Below are 17,449 nucleotides of genomic sequence, written 5' to 3'. Positions count from 1 at the left end.
CCGATTGGCTGAGAGCTGGGTGGGATTGAAAAGTCTGGTGTAAACAGTCTCCGATCTTGTGCTCGCCTCTTTTATTTTTTTTTCCCCTCCGGGAGAACTGTGCAGAAACTGGGTCACTGAGCTGGGAATAGCTGGGTAACCAATGGCAACAGGGAACTCTGCCGTTTCCTCCTTCCTATAGTGCCAGGGGCTGTTGAGTTTGAGCTGCTTCATGGAGACTGTGTGAGGACCTGGCTGCGGGGCGGAGCAGGCTAGCCTATACCCGGGCAGCAGTGGCCTCTGCATCGGCAGAGAGCCTGGCTGTGAATTATATCTGCCCTGCATGCTTGTGCTTGCTAAGATTTCATCAGCCTTGCTCTGACCTGGGTGCGCTCAGTGCAAGCAGCATAATTGCTCTGAGTCAGACAGAGATTGAGACTTGGGGGTGGGGTATTTAGTTAAGATAACTGGGGAGGGGGGGCTGAATGTTGTGTCTCTGACATGAGTGGATTCTGGTGCTGTCTCCAAGCTGGTTTGGAGCGTGCAATCCAAGGCCCCAAACAGCTCTCTGCATGCTGACGTGAGATGTTCTGAAGATGGTGGGTGGGATGGTGAAGTTTAGGACTGCTATAAAAGGGGTATATAGTAACTTACGTAGCAACCTCCCATCTAGATGGAGTTCCATGTGCTTCAGGTGTAGGCTCCGTCCGTGCTTGGAGCTGGGCGCGTGATTCCCAGCTCGCGTCGACATGCTCAGCCTGGCTCTCCTTGAGCTAGTGCGCTAGGAGTAGTAGTGTAGCTGTGGAAACCCGGGCGAGCTGCCCTGAGTACGTACCCATGGGGTCCGGAGCGGGTTTGTCCCCCTCGCAGCTAGCCCATGCCACTGCCCGTTGCTGCTTGTGCTCCTGCAGCTAGCTCAGCGAGAGCTAGCGTGAGTCTACGCAGAGAGTCTCAGAGCCTGGGTCAGACTCTGGCTCGTGGGGGGTCAGGTCACTGAATTAAAAATTAACTGTGTAGACGTGGGCTGGAGCTACCCCCATCCCTAGGCTTCAAAGCCCGATCTCCTGCCAGAGCTGCAACATCTCCATGGCTTTTCTTCGCATCGTAGCCCAAGTCAGCCTACGTGTAGCAGGCTCACTTCCCCCTCCTCTGTTGTGCACTCATCTCTGGGGTGGAAGGTGGCAGTACTACGCAGTCATCATGCTTGTAGTACCTCGAGATCTTGCCCAAGTCTTGCCCAAGGGCTCTATGGCAGGCATTGTACAAACAACATGGGAAGGCAGTCCTTCCCCACGAGAGCTTAGCCTTTAAAGAATTAGAAGAAGGGAGATTATCCCCATTTTGCAGAGTCAGAACTGAGGCCCAAGGAGTTGATCAAGGTCACATGAGATGTCTGTGGCAGCTCAGTTCCTGGCTCTGCATCTCCCAAGTTCCAGGAAAGCATGTTCAGGAGGGGAAGTTCAGACTAACTTCCCCCACTTCAATGACCGGGTGAACCTATGTGAACAGAGGGTCACCACCCAAATAAGGATTTGGCCAGGGCTCTAGGGCAGGGGTGGGCAAACTTTTTGGGCTGCGGGCCACATCTGGGTGGGGAAATTGTATGCAGGTCCGGGGCAGGGGTTTGGGGTGCAGGAGAGAGTGCGGGGTGTGGGAGGGGGTGCAGTGTGCAGGCAAGGGATTGGGGCAGAGGAGGGGGCTCAGGGCAGGGGGTTGGGGTACAGGGTGTGATGGGGCTCAGGGCAGGGAGTTGGGGTGCAGGGGAGGGCTCAGGGCAGGGTTGGGGTGCAGGAGGGGTGCGGCGGGGACTCAGGGCAGGGGGTTGGGTGCAGGGTGCAGCAGGGGGCTTAGGGCAGGGAGTTGGGGGGCAGGGTGCAGGAGGGGTTCGGGCTCCGACCCGGCGCCACTTACCTAAAGCGGCTCCAGGGTGGCAGTGGCGCGCACTAGGGCCAGGGCAGGCTTCCTGCCTGCCTGCCTGCCTGCCATGGCCCCATGCTGTGCCGCTCCGCTCCGGGAGCCCCAGGGACCACGGGGGGCAATCCCACAGGCCAGATCCAAAGCCCTGAGGGGCCGGATCCAGCCCGTGGGCCGTAGTGTGCCCACCCCTGCTCTAGGGAGTCTGTCTGTCTGACTCTTGCTGCAAAAAATCCATTTAAACCAATAAAAAGAGGAAGTCTGGAACACTTCACTGCTTGAGCCTCGTCTTGGTTTGAATTTGTGCTGAGGCGGATTTTCGATGCTCCACAATGGCACAAGTCTGTTGAGCAGGTTGCCAGTAGCTCACTAGGTCATGCAAGTTACGAATTTTATTTTTGTGTGTGGAGGCCTCTTTGCCCTGAAATGAGTCCAAACCGCTCCCTTGCCAGGACTGACCCTGCTTGCCTGCCTAGAGTGCCCGCATCTATCCTGGGTGCTGGTGGAGCCCCCGTTTGCCCCCGACATATAAAAATAGAAATAACACGTGCACACTCTCCCCTCTCAGGCCATAGGAGCCATAAGAGCTTGATTAATTCACAGACTTGTTTGTAGGAGTGCGTGAGAAGAAACGCAGACACTGACTTCCTCCTGTCTGGGTGGGCACTCCACCCTTGCTCTGCCCTGAGGCCCCACCCTTGCAAGACTCACAATGAAGCTCCAGCTCCTGGAGTCATGTGGTGTTGTTTTTTTGTTTAAACATTTGTGGTTTTATTAGCCCTTCCTGGTTGTGGAGAAAAACTGGAAAATGTGATTCCTCTCCATTCCACCTGTCCACCCACCCCCAAAGGTTCAAGAATCAGAAAGCATATAGATTTTTGGTTCTTTTTATTTTTAAAAATGTTATGGCTTGCGGGGGGGGGCTGAGTCATCATTTTTGAACACTTGGGTTGGCGCTTCTGTTAATGAACAGGACACTGGTCAAATTTTGGCCCTAAATGGAGGTCTGGGAGCTCCTGAAAACACTTCAATAATTCTTAGAATCAGCATGATCTTTTTTTTTTTTTTTTAATTCCAGTGAAAACAGTTTATATGAATAAAGCACCAGCCATTCCCTGAAGCGTTGGCAGCCTAAACATGGCAGTGCTGGGCCGGTGCATGAAGAGCTGAGCTGGAGCCCCCACTGAGCTCCAGAATCCAATGCCCTCCAAAGCTGGAGGGGGCTGGGGTTTGGGAATTAATCTGGGCCCTTCCTTTGAGAAGCTGATGAAGAAAATTGAGATTGGCTTTAAACATGATTTTTAGCCTGAGGGGTCTGTCACACTCGTTTCTAGCAATGACCCATCCGAGGTACTATGGCAGCGCAGCACATTCTCACTTCCTCTCAGAAGGGGGGGGCTTGGAGCCCTCCGGTTGCTCGCTCTCCTGCCCAGCCTTCCAGCTCCCACAATCCAACTATTCCCCTCTTTGGTGATTGGGACTCGGCTGGTTCCTGCCGAGGCAGATTCCTCCTTTGTTGCTTTTGTTGTTATCTGGAGCCTTCCCCAGTCGTGCATTCATCTTCGCTCCTCTCCCATGGCTGCTTGCCCTGTTGCCAACCCAACCAGCAAGACTCCAGAGGTCATGTTCCCTTTTGCCAGCTGTTTCCCCTCGCGGCTTTGCTCCTGTAAGCCAGCCGGGACTCTTCCTATTCATACCGCATCCAGGAATCACACAGGGAGGCACCTTTTTCCTCTCACTCTCACTTCCCCACAGGGAGGTGATGGCAGGGCTAGCTGATCCTAGACACCTCACCAAAATAGTGTGCATCTCCCTGTACGTTCCACTGAAGAGCAATGTCCCCATTTCAAGGGAAGTGGCTGGTTTTTGTGCCTGCCCTTTTGTGTACTCCTCATTTTGGTGCTACTCATTTCACGTTTCTTTCCCTCCACTCTCATTTTGCTGCCTTGTTAAGCCAATCCACAAAGATTACGTGCTGTATGGGCCAGAGAAGTAGTCAGGGGTACACGTATATGAGTAGGTGTGATGGATACGTGTGATCTTGTCAGCTGTCTCTGAGGTGGAATGTGCTATCTGGGAACACCTTTCCTCAACTGCTGTATAGTACTGCTGGAAGTGAGGGAACAGTATCCAGGAGAAACTGCAGGGGGGAATTTAGGGAGGTGGAATGTAAACACACGAATTGACACTTCTCCCAAGACACTGAGGGTGAATAAACCCATCTTATACTGCCGTTGGATCTCCTGTGGTGGCGTAATGCCAGGTCTTATGTTTCATCCATGACATCTCTGACAAGCCCCACAGTGCATCCTAGCACCACGCTGGGACACTGGCTTGGCACTGACAGGGCAGTAAATCACCAGCATCACTGCCTTAGTGTCTAGGTGTTCTGTGGCCGTCTCCCATCTCCAAGTATTCTCTTGATCCCACACTGGTTAGCTTATGGCGCTTGACAGCCTCACTGCATGAGCAAACATAACTGGAGGCCACAACTGGAGCTGGCCTTGCCTGCTGCTTTGTTCAAAGGACATGGTGCCTCTACACTTCGATTTCCCCCAACCCTCCCCATGGTCCTGCTGTGAAGTTGCTGTCCTGTTGCACTGGCATGTCCAGAATCTCTTCCAGGGACACAGGATCAAGGCTTCCCAGCGGGATGGGACTGTCCGCAAGGCTGTGTGTATTCCCATGCCCTGCGGCCGTACAGCACCAGGGAGAAAGCAACGTGCCGCTGTAACAACCAATAGTTGTTTGCATTGGTTCTCCCCTCATCTTTCTCTGTCACACTGGCTACCTTAGAGTTGTTCAACTTGTCCCAGTCTTAGGATGACACATCAACCGAGTTACGTCTCTAAAGAGCATGAGTGCCCCTGCCCAGGCCCCGACCCCACCATTCCCTTCCTATAAACCTCAGAGGAACGAGACATGCGCTTTTAATGCACCCTACTCAGTCATTTTTCCCACTGCTCTTGGAGTGTTCCCTCAAGGGCCCGGGCATAACCAGGGCAGGAGGACTGAGGTGCACTTGCTCTCCCAACAGGTGCCTACTGCCTCTCGGTCTCTGACTTTGACAACGCCAAGGGGCTCAACGTGAAACACTACAAGATCCGCAAGCTGGACAGCGGTGGCTTCTACATCACCTCTCGCACGCAGTTCAACAACCTGCAGCAACTGGTGGCGTATTACTCCAGTAGGTGTCGAGAAATCAGTGTTTGCGCCCTGCATTTGTACAGAATGCAGCTGAACCCATTCCCTGCCCTGCATTCCTTTATGGCCTATGCAAAGTAAAGTGTAGCCAGGCCTGGGACAGCCACTCAGGAAAACCAGGGCCTGTGGGTTAGTAATGATGGAGGAGAGGGTGTATTGCCCCAAGAGCTGGGTTTGAAGGAGGGGAGAGGGGCTGCTGGAGGTTAGGGCGAGCGTATGGGGCCTGTGGAACAGCCTGGTAAAAGCACAGCATTGAGAGTGGGAGAAGGAGATAGAGACATCCGAGGGGGGTGTACGGAGGCACAGAGATGTAGGCCTTGCATGTGAATTGAGGCTCTGTCTGTCTCCTCTTGGCAATGGGGAGGGGGGAGAAGATTGGTGCAGCTCCCTAAGTGGCTGCAGTGGTGGGACCCTAGTGTGGACAAGGCTCCTGCAGCTTCTGGTATTCAACACTGTGTCACTCTAGACTTGCTCTGATCAGGTTTTTTAGACTGGGCTGCTGATCTCTTCTATCTTAGTGCTTCCGTCCAAGCTACCACTGACGCAGCTGCACCATTGTTAGCAATGATGGGTAACTTTGCCAATAAAAAAATCCCCAGTGTAGAAAGCCCCAGGGCTGCATTGTGGTAGGGGTGAGAGGCCTGGGCCTTTATTTTGGCAGGTCGAGCAATCAAAAAAGAAGCCAAAGGTCTGTTTCCACTTCCCTGAAAACATACAGGATGCCAGGAGACTTGGTGATTTTAGATAGAAGGAGTAAACGCGAGGCTCCCTCCCCTCTAGCCCTTGTCTCCTAAGGAGATGGCGCATCTCAGCAGGGGAGACGGATACTAGATGTTAAGAGGGAAATTATCAAGGAAGGAAGACCGTTTTCTCCCTCCCATCTGCAATGCAGAGAACAACCCCCTAGAGACCTATGGCCTAAATGCCTAGCAGGTAAGCAGTGAATGGCAGGCTCCATTTGAAGTGGGCAGGGGATGTTGTCTTCCACATGGATTGTAGCACTCTAGGCAAAAGGGTCCCAGGCACCCTTCCCACTGAAATAAAATGGAGAAGAGCCAAATAATGGGATTTTAAGTAAGGGAGGGGATGATGATCAGAACAGACTCTGCCGCTTTTGAGGCTGGCAGGACTTCCGGTGAAGATGCCGTCTATCTAAACTCCCCCGATGCCTGTCTATCTTCCCCCTTGCCAGAACATGCTGATGGCTTGTGCCACCGTCTCACAAACGTGTGCCCAACTGCCAAGCCCCAAACTCAAGGACTTGCTAAGGATGCTTGGGAAATCCCAAGGGAGTCTCTGCGACTGGAGGTGAAACTGGGGCAAGGCTGCTTTGGAGAAGTGTGGATGGGTAAGGATTCCTCCAAACACACACGCCTACGGCAGCGGCAGCAGGTGCCTGAGCCATGGAGTGTCTGCTCATCTTGACTTCTTAATGAGCCAGCTGGATTTCTGACAGCCAGGGCTGGATGAGAGAATAGGCATTTCAGCCTTCGTTATTCCTTGCAGCGATTTGAGTAATCTCTCCTTCCTGGCTGGTGTCTCCCACCTGGGTGGGAGTAGGGGTGCTCATTAAAGTGATGCAAAGCTTCCCCAGCGCTGAAAGTGCCCCCCAGGGCGCTCTGAGGGAGCGTCTCTGCCCACCAAACAGGCCGTATAAATGGGATGGGAGGGAATAACTTCTAGCACCGGCAGAGACCCGTGGATTGTGGCCAATGCTCAGTGCTCAAGGAATGCTGATGTGTCAGAAGTCGGGTGGGGCGCGGTGAAGTCTGCAGCTCTCCCTGTGCTAGTCAGGCTCATGCACTTGGGATTCCACGCCTGGTGCAGCATCATCCCTGCACATCCTGTTGATAGTGTGTCATGGCATAATCCGGCTGTGCCGGGGTGACTGGGTGCTGGGCACCACGCCCCTGAAGGCAGGGTGCTAGGTGAGCGCCTGTAAAGGCAGCGCCTAATCCGCCAGGGGCTGCTTCATAAACTGTCTCTGGTTTCTGCTCCAGGGACCTGGAATGGCACCACCCGGGTGGCCATAAAGACTCTGAAACCCGGCACCATGTCTCCAGAGGCATTTCTGCAGGAGGCCCAGGTAATGAAGAAACTCCGTCATGAGAAGCTGGTTCAGCTGTATGCGGTGGTGTCAGAGGAGCCCATTTACATTGTAACGGAGTACATGAGCAAAGGTGAGTGCCTGGCACCCAGGGGATAGGGCTGGGGCAGTCATAGGCTCTGATAACTGAGGAACTGCTTCCTATTTGAAACTGAACCTACTGTGTGAGCAGAGAGAAGCACGTAGGGCACGCTGCACTGGCCACCGGCAGCAGCGAGATGCAGCCACCTGAGGGAAATGGAAGGAATCTCTCCCCTAAAACTGATTCCATAGTGCTCCCATACATGGAAAGCCGGATCCTAGTGGGCGGAGGTGGAGACCTAGCCAGCTGAGCAGCCTTACCCATTCCTCCATAGGAGGCGTGTTGGAGATTTACCGGCGGCACCTGCCATGGGCAATGTGCAGTGTTCCCGACTAGAAGGGATAGAGTTAAGGGAGCTAGGGCCCACTAGAGCGCAGAGGGGTAAGGAGACGGCCTGCTTGGGAGCTGACTGGGGAGGGGGAGGGCACAGGTTGTGAGGAGAGGAATAACCACACGCAGTTCTGGGCTGGAACTTCCTGCCTCACAATGTTCCCACTCTGCTGCCTTCTCCTGGATGCAACCGGAGCTTCTCAATGTGTCATAGGCCCCATCCCGCTAACAGATTGGTCTTCAGCTCAGCAGGCAGGGGCCTGTGCTTTTTGGAGCAGGAGGATTTGGATTCCGTCCTTACTGTTGCCGTGGCGTTCCAAGTGGATGTAGAGCAATGAAATCCCAGGTGGCTGCAGGTTGGCTTAGCACAAGACTCCTCACCCCACCCCTTTCCCATCATCTCCTAACTCCAAGGGCAGCTGCATGAGGACACCTCTTTGCTATTCTGCTCAAACACCATCAAGTGGCCGAGAGTCTGGTGTCTGCTCCTTCCTAACTGCAGCTGATGGTTGTGCCTTTCCACCCTAGGGAGCTTACTGGATTTCCTGAAGGGGGAGATGGGCAAGTATCTGCGGCTGCCCCAGCTGGTGGACATGGCAGCTCAGGTGGGTCTGGCTCAATGGAGAGCTGCAGTTTGAATTTCCCTTTTATCTTCTTGGCTGCTGTGGCCCTTGGACTTCGGGCCTGGTCTGCGTAGGGTGTGGGGCTCCAGCTGCCAGAGAGGACAGGGCCATCATACTAGCCTTCACGAGTGCGATCCAAGGCCAACAGGAATCTACTAGCACCAAAGTGAAATGTCCTCCAGAGTTTGAGGCGCTGCCTCAGATGTCCTTGTCCTCTGAATTTGGGGGTAACCTGATCCAAAGCCAGCAATCCCATGGGGGCAGGGTGGGCAGGGAAGAGAGGAAGAATCTGTTCAGAATGGAAGGGCCTCTGTCCCACTTGCCCTTATCTCCTTTCTGTTTCTCTGCCACAATTGCGCTCTCAAGTGAGGCCTGGGAACTGACTGGTCAGGACACAGCCAGAACCATAAAGTGCTAGACTTTGGATCGCCTACCTTCTGGGGTCTTTGCCAGCAGCTATTGGTGTTATGGCAACCTCCGTGGTGAAAGCGCAATAGCAGCCTGCCCTAAGCACATTTATAGGGCTCTGGAGGGTCACAAAATTAGAGATGTACTCCGGAAAACTGTGAGGGATCCTGTGCTAGATCTGTAGCCCTGATTCTATGGTGCATACACGGGAACAAAAAGCAGCTATCGTCCCTAGCTTGGCTCCTGCCACTGGACCGGTCCTATCAGGTTTTACTGCCCTGACCTGGCTGCTATAGAAAAGGACCCCAGTCTGGGGCTCTGTGCGGTATTTCACATAGAATCCCGGAAAAGAAAATCCCTCATCACTGCCAGGCTTTTGTTTCTCCCCCATCGGTGTCTTATTTATGGCCACAAACCTGCATTGGCCTGACGAAGTGTTGCAAAATAACTCCAAGCCCCTTCCAAGTCCTATCAGCTCAGTGTGGCCCAGCCCCCGGGCTGATGTTGGGTTGCCACTTTAGCACCTCCATTCCACCTCAGCCAGAGCCTCCCAGGATGCTGCTGGAGTGCCAACTGTTTACCATGCCCAGAGCACAGCTGCAAGCAGCTCTGCATTCACACGAGCACAGTTGTGAGGTCTAGTGTTTGGGCAAACCATGTCCTGTAGCATCTAACATTCTCTGCGCACTGTCCCATGTGTGGGCTACAGATCGCATCTGGAATGGCGTATGTGGAGAGGATGAACTACGTCCATCGGGATCTCCGAGCTGCCAACATCCTGGTGGGGGAAAACCTGGTGTGCAAGGTAGCCGACTTCGGCTTGGCCCGGCTGATTGAGGACAATGAATACACAGCCAGGCAAGGTATGGGGAGTGGGAGGGTGCGCATTGCCTTTACGTGCGTGTGTCAAAGGAAGCTGTGGAAAATGGAAATGAGTGAGGCCCAAACTGCTTAGCATTGCAGAGCAGGGCAGGTGAGTGCAAGGTGGCACAAGCCATTGGTATGTGCTCCTAGGTTCAAGTCCAGCCCAGCCCAGCTCAGGAATGACTCAAAATTGTTTCCTTCCAGCCACTGTTTGTGGGCCTGTCTGGTTCCCTGCAGACAGGCCCCCACGCTGCATAGATTGCCCCACTGGCACGGGTGCGAAGGACTTAAACAGGGCATGAAGGCTGAAGTAATCCCTTGCCCCAAGCCGGTGAGGGAGTCTGCACAGCTACAGCCCAGACTGCAGGTGTTGAGGGACACAGCTCTGCAGGGCTCTTGATCCAGCACTTCTCAGGAGTCTGCAGTCTCACTCCTGTGCTCGGATGTGTATGGTGTGACCCTGCTGCTCCATATTGTGTGCTTTTAAACCAGCACTTTAACTCCCGTTCACCTGCTTCTGCCCACCCTTCCCTGCTGGTGCTATTGGAAAGTGAAGGGAATGGGACTTGGGACCCCATCTTATGCTTTTCAGACTTACTCCTGATGCAGGCTCTGTCCCCGCCTAAGTGTGAAACTTAATAAGGTGCTTGCTGTCCCTGTAAGGGGTGAGAGGGGAAGCAATCACCGTCACTAGTGCCACGGACTGCAGATGGGGCAGGCATTACTTTTCTCCAATGCTAGTTCTGTAGCCTAGTCCTCTGAACGGAGGTCTGCAAGTCCGGCTGGTGAAACCTCCCACCTAGAGTAGCTCTCAGCTCACACCCATTGTGGTGTCACTATCCCTCCGTTTTCCATGTGTAGGCTCCTCTAGTGGACATACAGGGTGATTGCATCTGAATCTTATTTTCTATTTCTGTTGCTTAGGTGCCAAGTTCCCGATTAAGTGGACAGCCCCGGAAGCTGCTTTGTATGGCAGGTTTACGATCAAGTCAGATGTCTGGTCCTTTGGAATCCTCTTGACTGAGCTGACCACGAAGGGCAGAGTGCCATACCCAGGTAAGAGTTGGTACCGACTGTAGACACCAGGAGGTCCTATGCAGTCGCTGGCCACTGCAGGCTCTGATATCCGCTCCGGCTGTGGCAGATCCCAGCTGATCTATGGAGTAGTGTTCTGTCTAAGTTGCCATGGTGACTCCTAGGCTCATCTCCTCAATGGAGAAACTTGCTGTGGGGTTTCTGCCACTGATTAGGGATGGAGGTGGATAATGAGGCCTTCCCCATGGTGGGAAAGACGTGAGGGGATCTTGTACTTGGAAGAAGACGTTCTCTGAGCCTTGAGTGAAGCCCCAGACCTCCTGCCTTGGATCAAGTTCTCCTCCCATTCATGCTTGGAGTGAGTGACTGGCTGTATTTAGGGCTGAGGAAGATCTAGCTAGCAGAAGATCAAGGTTCAGTTCCTAGCTCTGTCACAGACTAGCTACATGATTTTAGTCAAGTCAGCTAGCCTTGGTATGTCTCACTATTCCCGCTCTTGGCTATCAGGTATGGTTAACCGGGAAGTGCTGGACCAGGTGGAACGTGGCTACCGGATGCCCTGTCCTCCAGAGTGCCCCGAATCGCTGCACGATCTGATGTGCCAGTGTTGGAGGAAGGACCCAGAGGAAAGGCCCACCTTCGAGTACCTGCAGGCTTTCTTGGAGGACTACTTCACGTCGACAGAGCCCCAGTACCAGCCAGGCGAGAACCTATAGACGTGAGGATGGCTCCTGGAGCCAAAGACCTTGCTCTCCTCCTGGTGTGTCCACGCACATGTCACAAGACACGCGGCATCTCAGGAACTCCTTGCAGAGTCTGGTTCTGGTGACTAGCCCTTCTCCCAGAGGGTGGCACTAGGTGCTTTTTAGCCCCGCAAGGTGGAGGGGGGCTGGGTTCTCCTGATCACTAATTACTGATTTATGGTCTGTGTTTAACAAAGTGTGGTCATTTGACCTGGAGATGAGTCTGAAGGGAATTGGCTGTGTGCAGTGACTGGGGGTTGGAGAAGGAGCCTTTCCAGAAGAAACCCAGGAGGGAAGGTTTGTGCAGAAGCTGGAGGGACCTTCAGGGGTCTTCCTCCTAGTAGTTCTGAAGTGCAATGAAAGGCATTAGACAACCTCTGTCTAACAATGACCTAGACTTCCTCACTGGAACGCTTGGATCTGCTGGGACTGGATGCTAGTGCTACAGATGGACACCTTTCAACCTCCAATCACGCAGCTTCCAGCCTTTCTCTTTTTTTCTTTTAAACCAGCACAAGGTTCCCCCATACCTCTCTGCTCCCTACGCCTGTTCCCAGAGCAGACTTGGCTGCAGTTTGCTACAGGAGTGTTTGTGGTTTCAGACTGAGAGACTCTTCCAGAGAGGACATTCACATTTCAGTGCTCGCATGACTCGGTCTCCACTGCCCCATCCTGCTGGTGTACAGGGCTGTGGCATTGAGACACCAGCACCAGCCCCCTTGCTTTGCTGCAGGTCCCAGGCACAAGTGAGTTTGGATCAGGGATGCTGACTGTGCCATATAGACCTGGAGGCTCTTGAGGTGATTTTTTCTCCCTGTGCGAGGTTCTACTGGAGAGCTAGAAGGACTTCATGGCTGAGTTGCACATGCAGCTGCACTGGGGTTCAGTGTTGCTGCTCATGGTGCTAGTGACTTCTGACTTGTTTCAGGACCATGTTAGATCATGAGCTGCAGGTTTCTGTCTTCCAGTCTCATCTGACCCAGCAAAGGGAACCTTTAATCTAGATGACTACTTCTTAGAGACACACTAAGGCAAATGCCAATGGGGCAGGATACCCCTCTTTTTTCCTACCCTTGCTGCCAACCCCCTATTGTTTGAGGGGTATTCTTCAATGAAGTACCCCTGGTCTTCCAGCCAGCACCCTAAGCAGCACATGTGGAGAACACCTGGCCAGACCCTCCCTACCTCTCCTCATTCCACTCATTCAGTTGCATCTTAGTTTACTCCAAGGTTTATAGTGCCAGAGAAGCAGGGTCGGTCACTCTTGGGACACTTTGGTGTTCATGCCAGCTCTGCCACAGTCAGGAAAGCCTCTGCCTAGCAAAGGGCTCTTTGTGTCTGAATCAAGGCCTGATGTGGAGCTAGCTTACCTAGGGAATTGGGGCCCTGGCTGTGCCCCATTGTCTTATCCTCCGCAGGCTGCTGAGCTTGGGAGAGCATCACCCATTCCATGAGGGCATGGTTTCAAGAACTACTTATGGATGCATTTGGGGTAGAGGTGAAGTCTCCATTCTGCCTGAGAGCAGAGGGGCCTTCCCCTCCATCTTCACTCCATAATAGGTCTTGAGCTATAGGGGGCATCACCTAAACTCCAGACCCTGCCTAAAAGTTAAAACTGTGGAGTCTCCTGCTTTAGCCCAGCTTCCATGGCTGTTTTCTCTGGGTGCAGGTGAGGGTCTGGGAAAGGGCTCCCATGGGGAAGACCACTAGTTCAGGGCTTCCACTCAACCCCATGCTTCAGCAGCTGGAGCTGAGATCTTTTGGAATCCTGGTGAGATCTTTGTATCTGCTCTGTGTGCAGCATGGTAAGGTAGGGAAGCAACCTCCTTGCCTCATTGTGTATTGGTGTCTGGCCTAGTTGTGCCCTTGCTGCAAGCTGGCCTTGGGCCCCTGAATGCAGAAATCCTGCAAAATCTTTATTCTAAGCCTTGGTGGGGAAAAGGAGGAGGAAGGGCCTGATTCCGTGAGGTGCTAAGAGCCCTCACTTCCCACTGAAATCCTTGGGAGCTCAGGTTGCACAGCACTCTGTGGGATTGGATCCTATGTACTTTCTTCAGCAAACAGCTTGTTGCTCCCAGTTAACGCTCTCTGATGGTGCATGTGTGGCTTCCATGCTTGTATTTATGCAGCCAGGTAGCAGAGGCTGCCTTGACAGCAGCTAACACACAAGTGGCTGGTTGTCTTTTTCATCAGGCTTGTGAATAAACAGCAGACTTAAGTTTGCAAGCTGCTGTCAAGGGGAGTTTTCTGGTGACCCTTACCCTGATAGAGAAGCTAATAGACTATTTACAGCCAAGTTAGTCATGGTGCAGGAGAGATTACAGTAGCCACGGGTCAAGAGACAACTCTCCATCTGCTTTTAGCTGACAGGCAGATGGATGGATTGTATGCAGGGCAGTAAGAGCTGGGCTGGCCCAGCACTTGGATGCAGGTCATTAGTTGCACTCTAGGACAACACTGCAAATGAATGATCTGTGTCTCAGATACTGGTCCCAAATGGACAAGGGAGGACTGCTGTGCTGAGATCTACAGCGGGAAGTGTTAAAATGGAGAATGAGCCTGGCCTTTCAGTGACTGTGCTAAGCAAAAGGACCACTCTCTTCAGTGGTGGAAGGAGGGAGGAAACCTCAACTCTCGTTAACTCCAGAATGTCATGGGGCTCCATCCCTGTCAGTAGGGTGCCCTAATGCAGCTGCGTGCTGGCAGCGTGCACCCCCGTTTTGGAGGTGAGGCCAAAGCACTGCCAAAGGAACAGCAGGCCCACTTCTCATTTGGCTGCAGAAGAAAGGCTCCACGCTGCTTTTATCACTCTTTGGGGTGGACCTGGAATGTCCGAATGAGAGAGACAGGGAGGTGGGTGGAATAGCAAATGGTGCCCATGTGGGCAAAGTGTCATTAATGGGCAGGTGCTGTGCCAAAGACAGGAGAGAACGCGAGAGACACTGCCCCATCCTTGGCCAAGACAGCTGGCTGGTCTTCGGCCCAGATCTCCAAATGCGCCAGGCGAGGTCCCACCTGCTCTGTCCTTAAGGATTTCCTCATTCTAAATGAGTTCCAGTCATAAAGCCCCATGTGGTGTGGGCCCGTCCTTGGAGCAGGACCGAGATGCGCTTGGCCAACCTCTAGAAGGGAGGGTGCTCGGTGGGGTGGCAGAAGGGGGCCGCAGGACTGCCCTCTCCTACGCCACATACAGGGGCTGTAAATGCTTCTGAGTTTGACCGTTTTCAATGACCGATCTCGCTCCTGCCTTCCCCTCATAACGGGTGATTCTTTAAACAAACTAGAAAACCCAAGCAGCTACCGAAGCCCTATTTCAATTGCCTCTTTGTAGCAAAGTTACGCTGTTCAACTGGGGAAGCCCAGCAGCTTTCTGTGGGGTAATGGCTTCTTAAAAAAGCCTGGTTTTGTACATAGCCCTCGAGTCGCCTGTTGAATTAGTTGCATGTGTTTTTTCTAAGGTAACGCTCGTGTCTGCAATTGGATGTAACTGGAATTCTTTGCCATTTGCCCGCAAGGCTTTGGTTATTGTCATCACTCGCTCGTTTTTGTCTGTATTTTTGGATGCTCTTCAGTGTGCCAAAAATCCCCACGGACCAAATCCCTTTGGCAACTGAGGGACCGTGCTCTAAGCCCAACTTGTGGCCCATTTAGTCCATGCATTATTCAAAGAGTTTAGCTGTCCCAAACAGGTGCTGTCCTAATTGCTTCCTTTAGGTGGCATCTGTCCTGTGGGGCGCTTTGGCACATGGCTGAGATGACTCCAGAATTGTAGGCTGGCATCATGGTTCGAAATGATCCATTCTGCCCAATGCTGGGTTTGGTCTGGCTCAGATGCCCGTTCTTGATGCGGAGGAGAACTTCTTTTCTGGGGAGTTGTAAGGAGTGCTGGGCAGGCACAAATCCTTCCCCTGCAGAAATGCCAGCTGGGGTGAGTGAAATCTCAGAAGCACATGGGATAAAAAAAAAAAACCTTGAAAAGCAGGAGGCACAGCCATGCGTGACATTGGAAGTGGAAGCAAGTGATTTGATTCTGATGTGCCGCCCCCCCTCCCTGACCACCCCAGCCTATAGGATGGGGTCTGGAGCAAAATGGGGTTTGGTATTTTTCCATACATTTTCTTCCTCCATGACCCTAATGCTTTTCCAATGTTGGGATTGTTCCCCATCTTTAGGGCAATTGAGCCAAACCACCACCATGTGCCAGGTCCTTGTGTCTCACAGTCGCAAGTTGCAGAAATGTCTTAGCAGCAGTGGTGAATCCCCCAGGTGGAGCTAGTGGGGTGAGAGAAGTGTCATGGGGCATTCATGGAGATGACTGGCTGCATGTGAGCTAAATCCTCCTTCCGCAGCCATCTGTGCCAAAACTCCTGTTGGCTTCAATGGGATCTGTCCTTCAGTCCCCTCTACCTCTGCCTGGTCATACTACAATGCAAGCAACCTTGGGAGATAGTCTAACGGTGCTGCTATTTATAGATCATCTTTAACTCACGTATCTGGTCTGTATTGCTGGTATGACTTTGTGATTAAAAATCATTAGGGTCAGAAAATTAGGTGGCGTGTGACTCCACCCTGGCTTGTAGACTCTTTTTGAAGCCGCCTTCTCCTGAGCTCTTGCAGCCACGTACAGGCCCCACGGAAATCCAGGACACAACTCCCATTAACTGAAGTGGCCCCAGCCTTGGCCTCTCAGAATAAAACCCTCCCAGTCCAGCAGGGGAGAAGCAGGTGCAGAGGGATGAGATCATTGTGACTTCCCAACCTATCCCCTTAAGTGCGGCTAGAAATCTAGCTTTACGGCCATTCTCTTCCAAACCTGGGCATGGTGGAAGGGGTGGTTCCTTTTCTCCCAGAGATGCTGTGACCCAAACAAGAATCTTCCTTTTAGGCCTTTTTTTTTCTTTTTTTTTCCCCCCTAGGAGCTCAGGGAAAATGGGACTGATGAAAACGCAAACCCAGCCCTGCATCTCACTCTTATTTATTAAACCTGGTTCTCTCCCTCTCTCTCGAAAAAGCTGAGTTTCCACTCCTCTCCAAGAAAAGTTCCTACCTTTCTTGGTTGGAAGAAGGTTAATTTTCTGTAGTCTTTTAAATGAATTTTGGACTTGGACCTTTTAGTTTTTCTGCACAGCATAAAAGTTGCTGTGGCAAGATTGCTGCATTCATGAGCCAGGACTCTCGCTCCCTTTGTCAGGTTCTGTGTCTTTTTGCCTACGTTGAGCAGTTGGGGAGAAATCCTCATTTCTAGCGAGATCAGGTTCCCGTCCCCATTTCTGGTAAGGTTTCTAACATGCAGAGAAAGTGTATGGGGGGGCGGGGGGACATTAAGCGTGTGTTGTGCCAGTGATGCTTGTATAATTGATATAACTTTACACACCTACCACCAAGAAGAAATCGTTGTTCCAGAAACAAAAATTGGAATATGCTGAAGCCCAGCAGGCTGGCGAGAGCTGGGGAGGGGAGGCAACGGCAGCTGTACAGACCGAAAAGACTTTTTTTCAATATGTACGTTTTTCAAAGAAAGATGGGGGAACAGAATGACTTGAACACTGGTTGTTTCCAGCTCTGTCTGATTTTACCACAGCTGGTGTAGCAATAATGACGATTAATAATGTAAGTGAACACGGGATGCTCTCGTTCCCTGTCTTTGGCGAGCTTTGAAGAAGAATAGAGCAGGATTCCTTCAATTCTTTCTTTGTCCCAGGTTCAGAGTAAACCCTTCTCCACTGTGCATGATCTCGAGTATGGTAGAGCAGGGTGACCCTCCTGTGTGTGGACATGACAGACCCTAGGTCCTCTCATGTCTCAGGGCTGGATACTGCTGTTGGAACCGACTAATACCCTGGAGGCAGCAGGATGGGGAGACTGTCCTCTCGCACCAGTGTGTTTTGCCAGTTTTGCTTTTTAAGCCAATAAACTGAAGAGGAATCTCTTTACCTAATGAGTCTGATGCTCTTTTGCATTGATTCAGGGAAATAAATAACACCGTACAAGGTATTCTTCTGCTATTGTAACTTGTTAACAGTGTTTTGTAAAATCTCCGGCTGCTGACTATGCAGAGAACAAGGTGATCTGCCTCTCTTCCCTGCTCCCCACCCCACTGCCTTTTGAGTGTCTAACTATCTAGTTCTTCCCCCCCTCCTTTTTTTTTTTTTTTTTAATA

At 52.3% G+C, this 17,449-nt stretch overlaps 1 protein-coding gene across 4 annotated transcripts in view; it reads left to right on the top strand.

Moving 5' to 3' along the window:
- Positions 1-17,222, top strand: part of SRC (SRC proto-oncogene, non-receptor tyrosine kinase) — a 71,950-nt gene extending 54,728 nt beyond the window's left edge. For all 4 annotated transcript variants that reach the window (XM_037915447.2, XM_037915446.2, XM_043526773.1 and 1 more), the window contains 7 exons: positions 4,931-5,080; positions 6,290-6,445; positions 7,098-7,277; positions 8,145-8,221; positions 9,357-9,510; positions 10,436-10,567; positions 11,054-17,222. In XM_037915447.2, the coding sequence (XP_037771375.1) occupies positions 4,931-5,080; positions 6,290-6,445; positions 7,098-7,277; positions 8,145-8,221; positions 9,357-9,510; positions 10,436-10,567; positions 11,054-11,262 (1,058 nt within the window). In that variant the 3' untranslated portion in view covers positions 11,263-17,222. The remainder of the gene's footprint in view (positions 1-4,930; positions 5,081-6,289; positions 6,446-7,097; positions 7,278-8,144; positions 8,222-9,356; positions 9,511-10,435; positions 10,568-11,053) is intronic.
- Positions 17,223-17,449: the final 227 nt, after the last annotated feature.

Source organism: Chelonia mydas, chromosome 13 (assembly GCF_015237465.2).
Source record: "Chelonia mydas isolate rCheMyd1 chromosome 13, rCheMyd1.pri.v2, whole genome shotgun sequence".
NCBI lineage: Eukaryota > Metazoa > Chordata > Testudines > Cheloniidae > Chelonia > Chelonia mydas.
The sequence above is the reverse complement of the archived record's forward strand: the minus strand, read 5'-3'. Positions and strand labels throughout refer to the sequence as shown.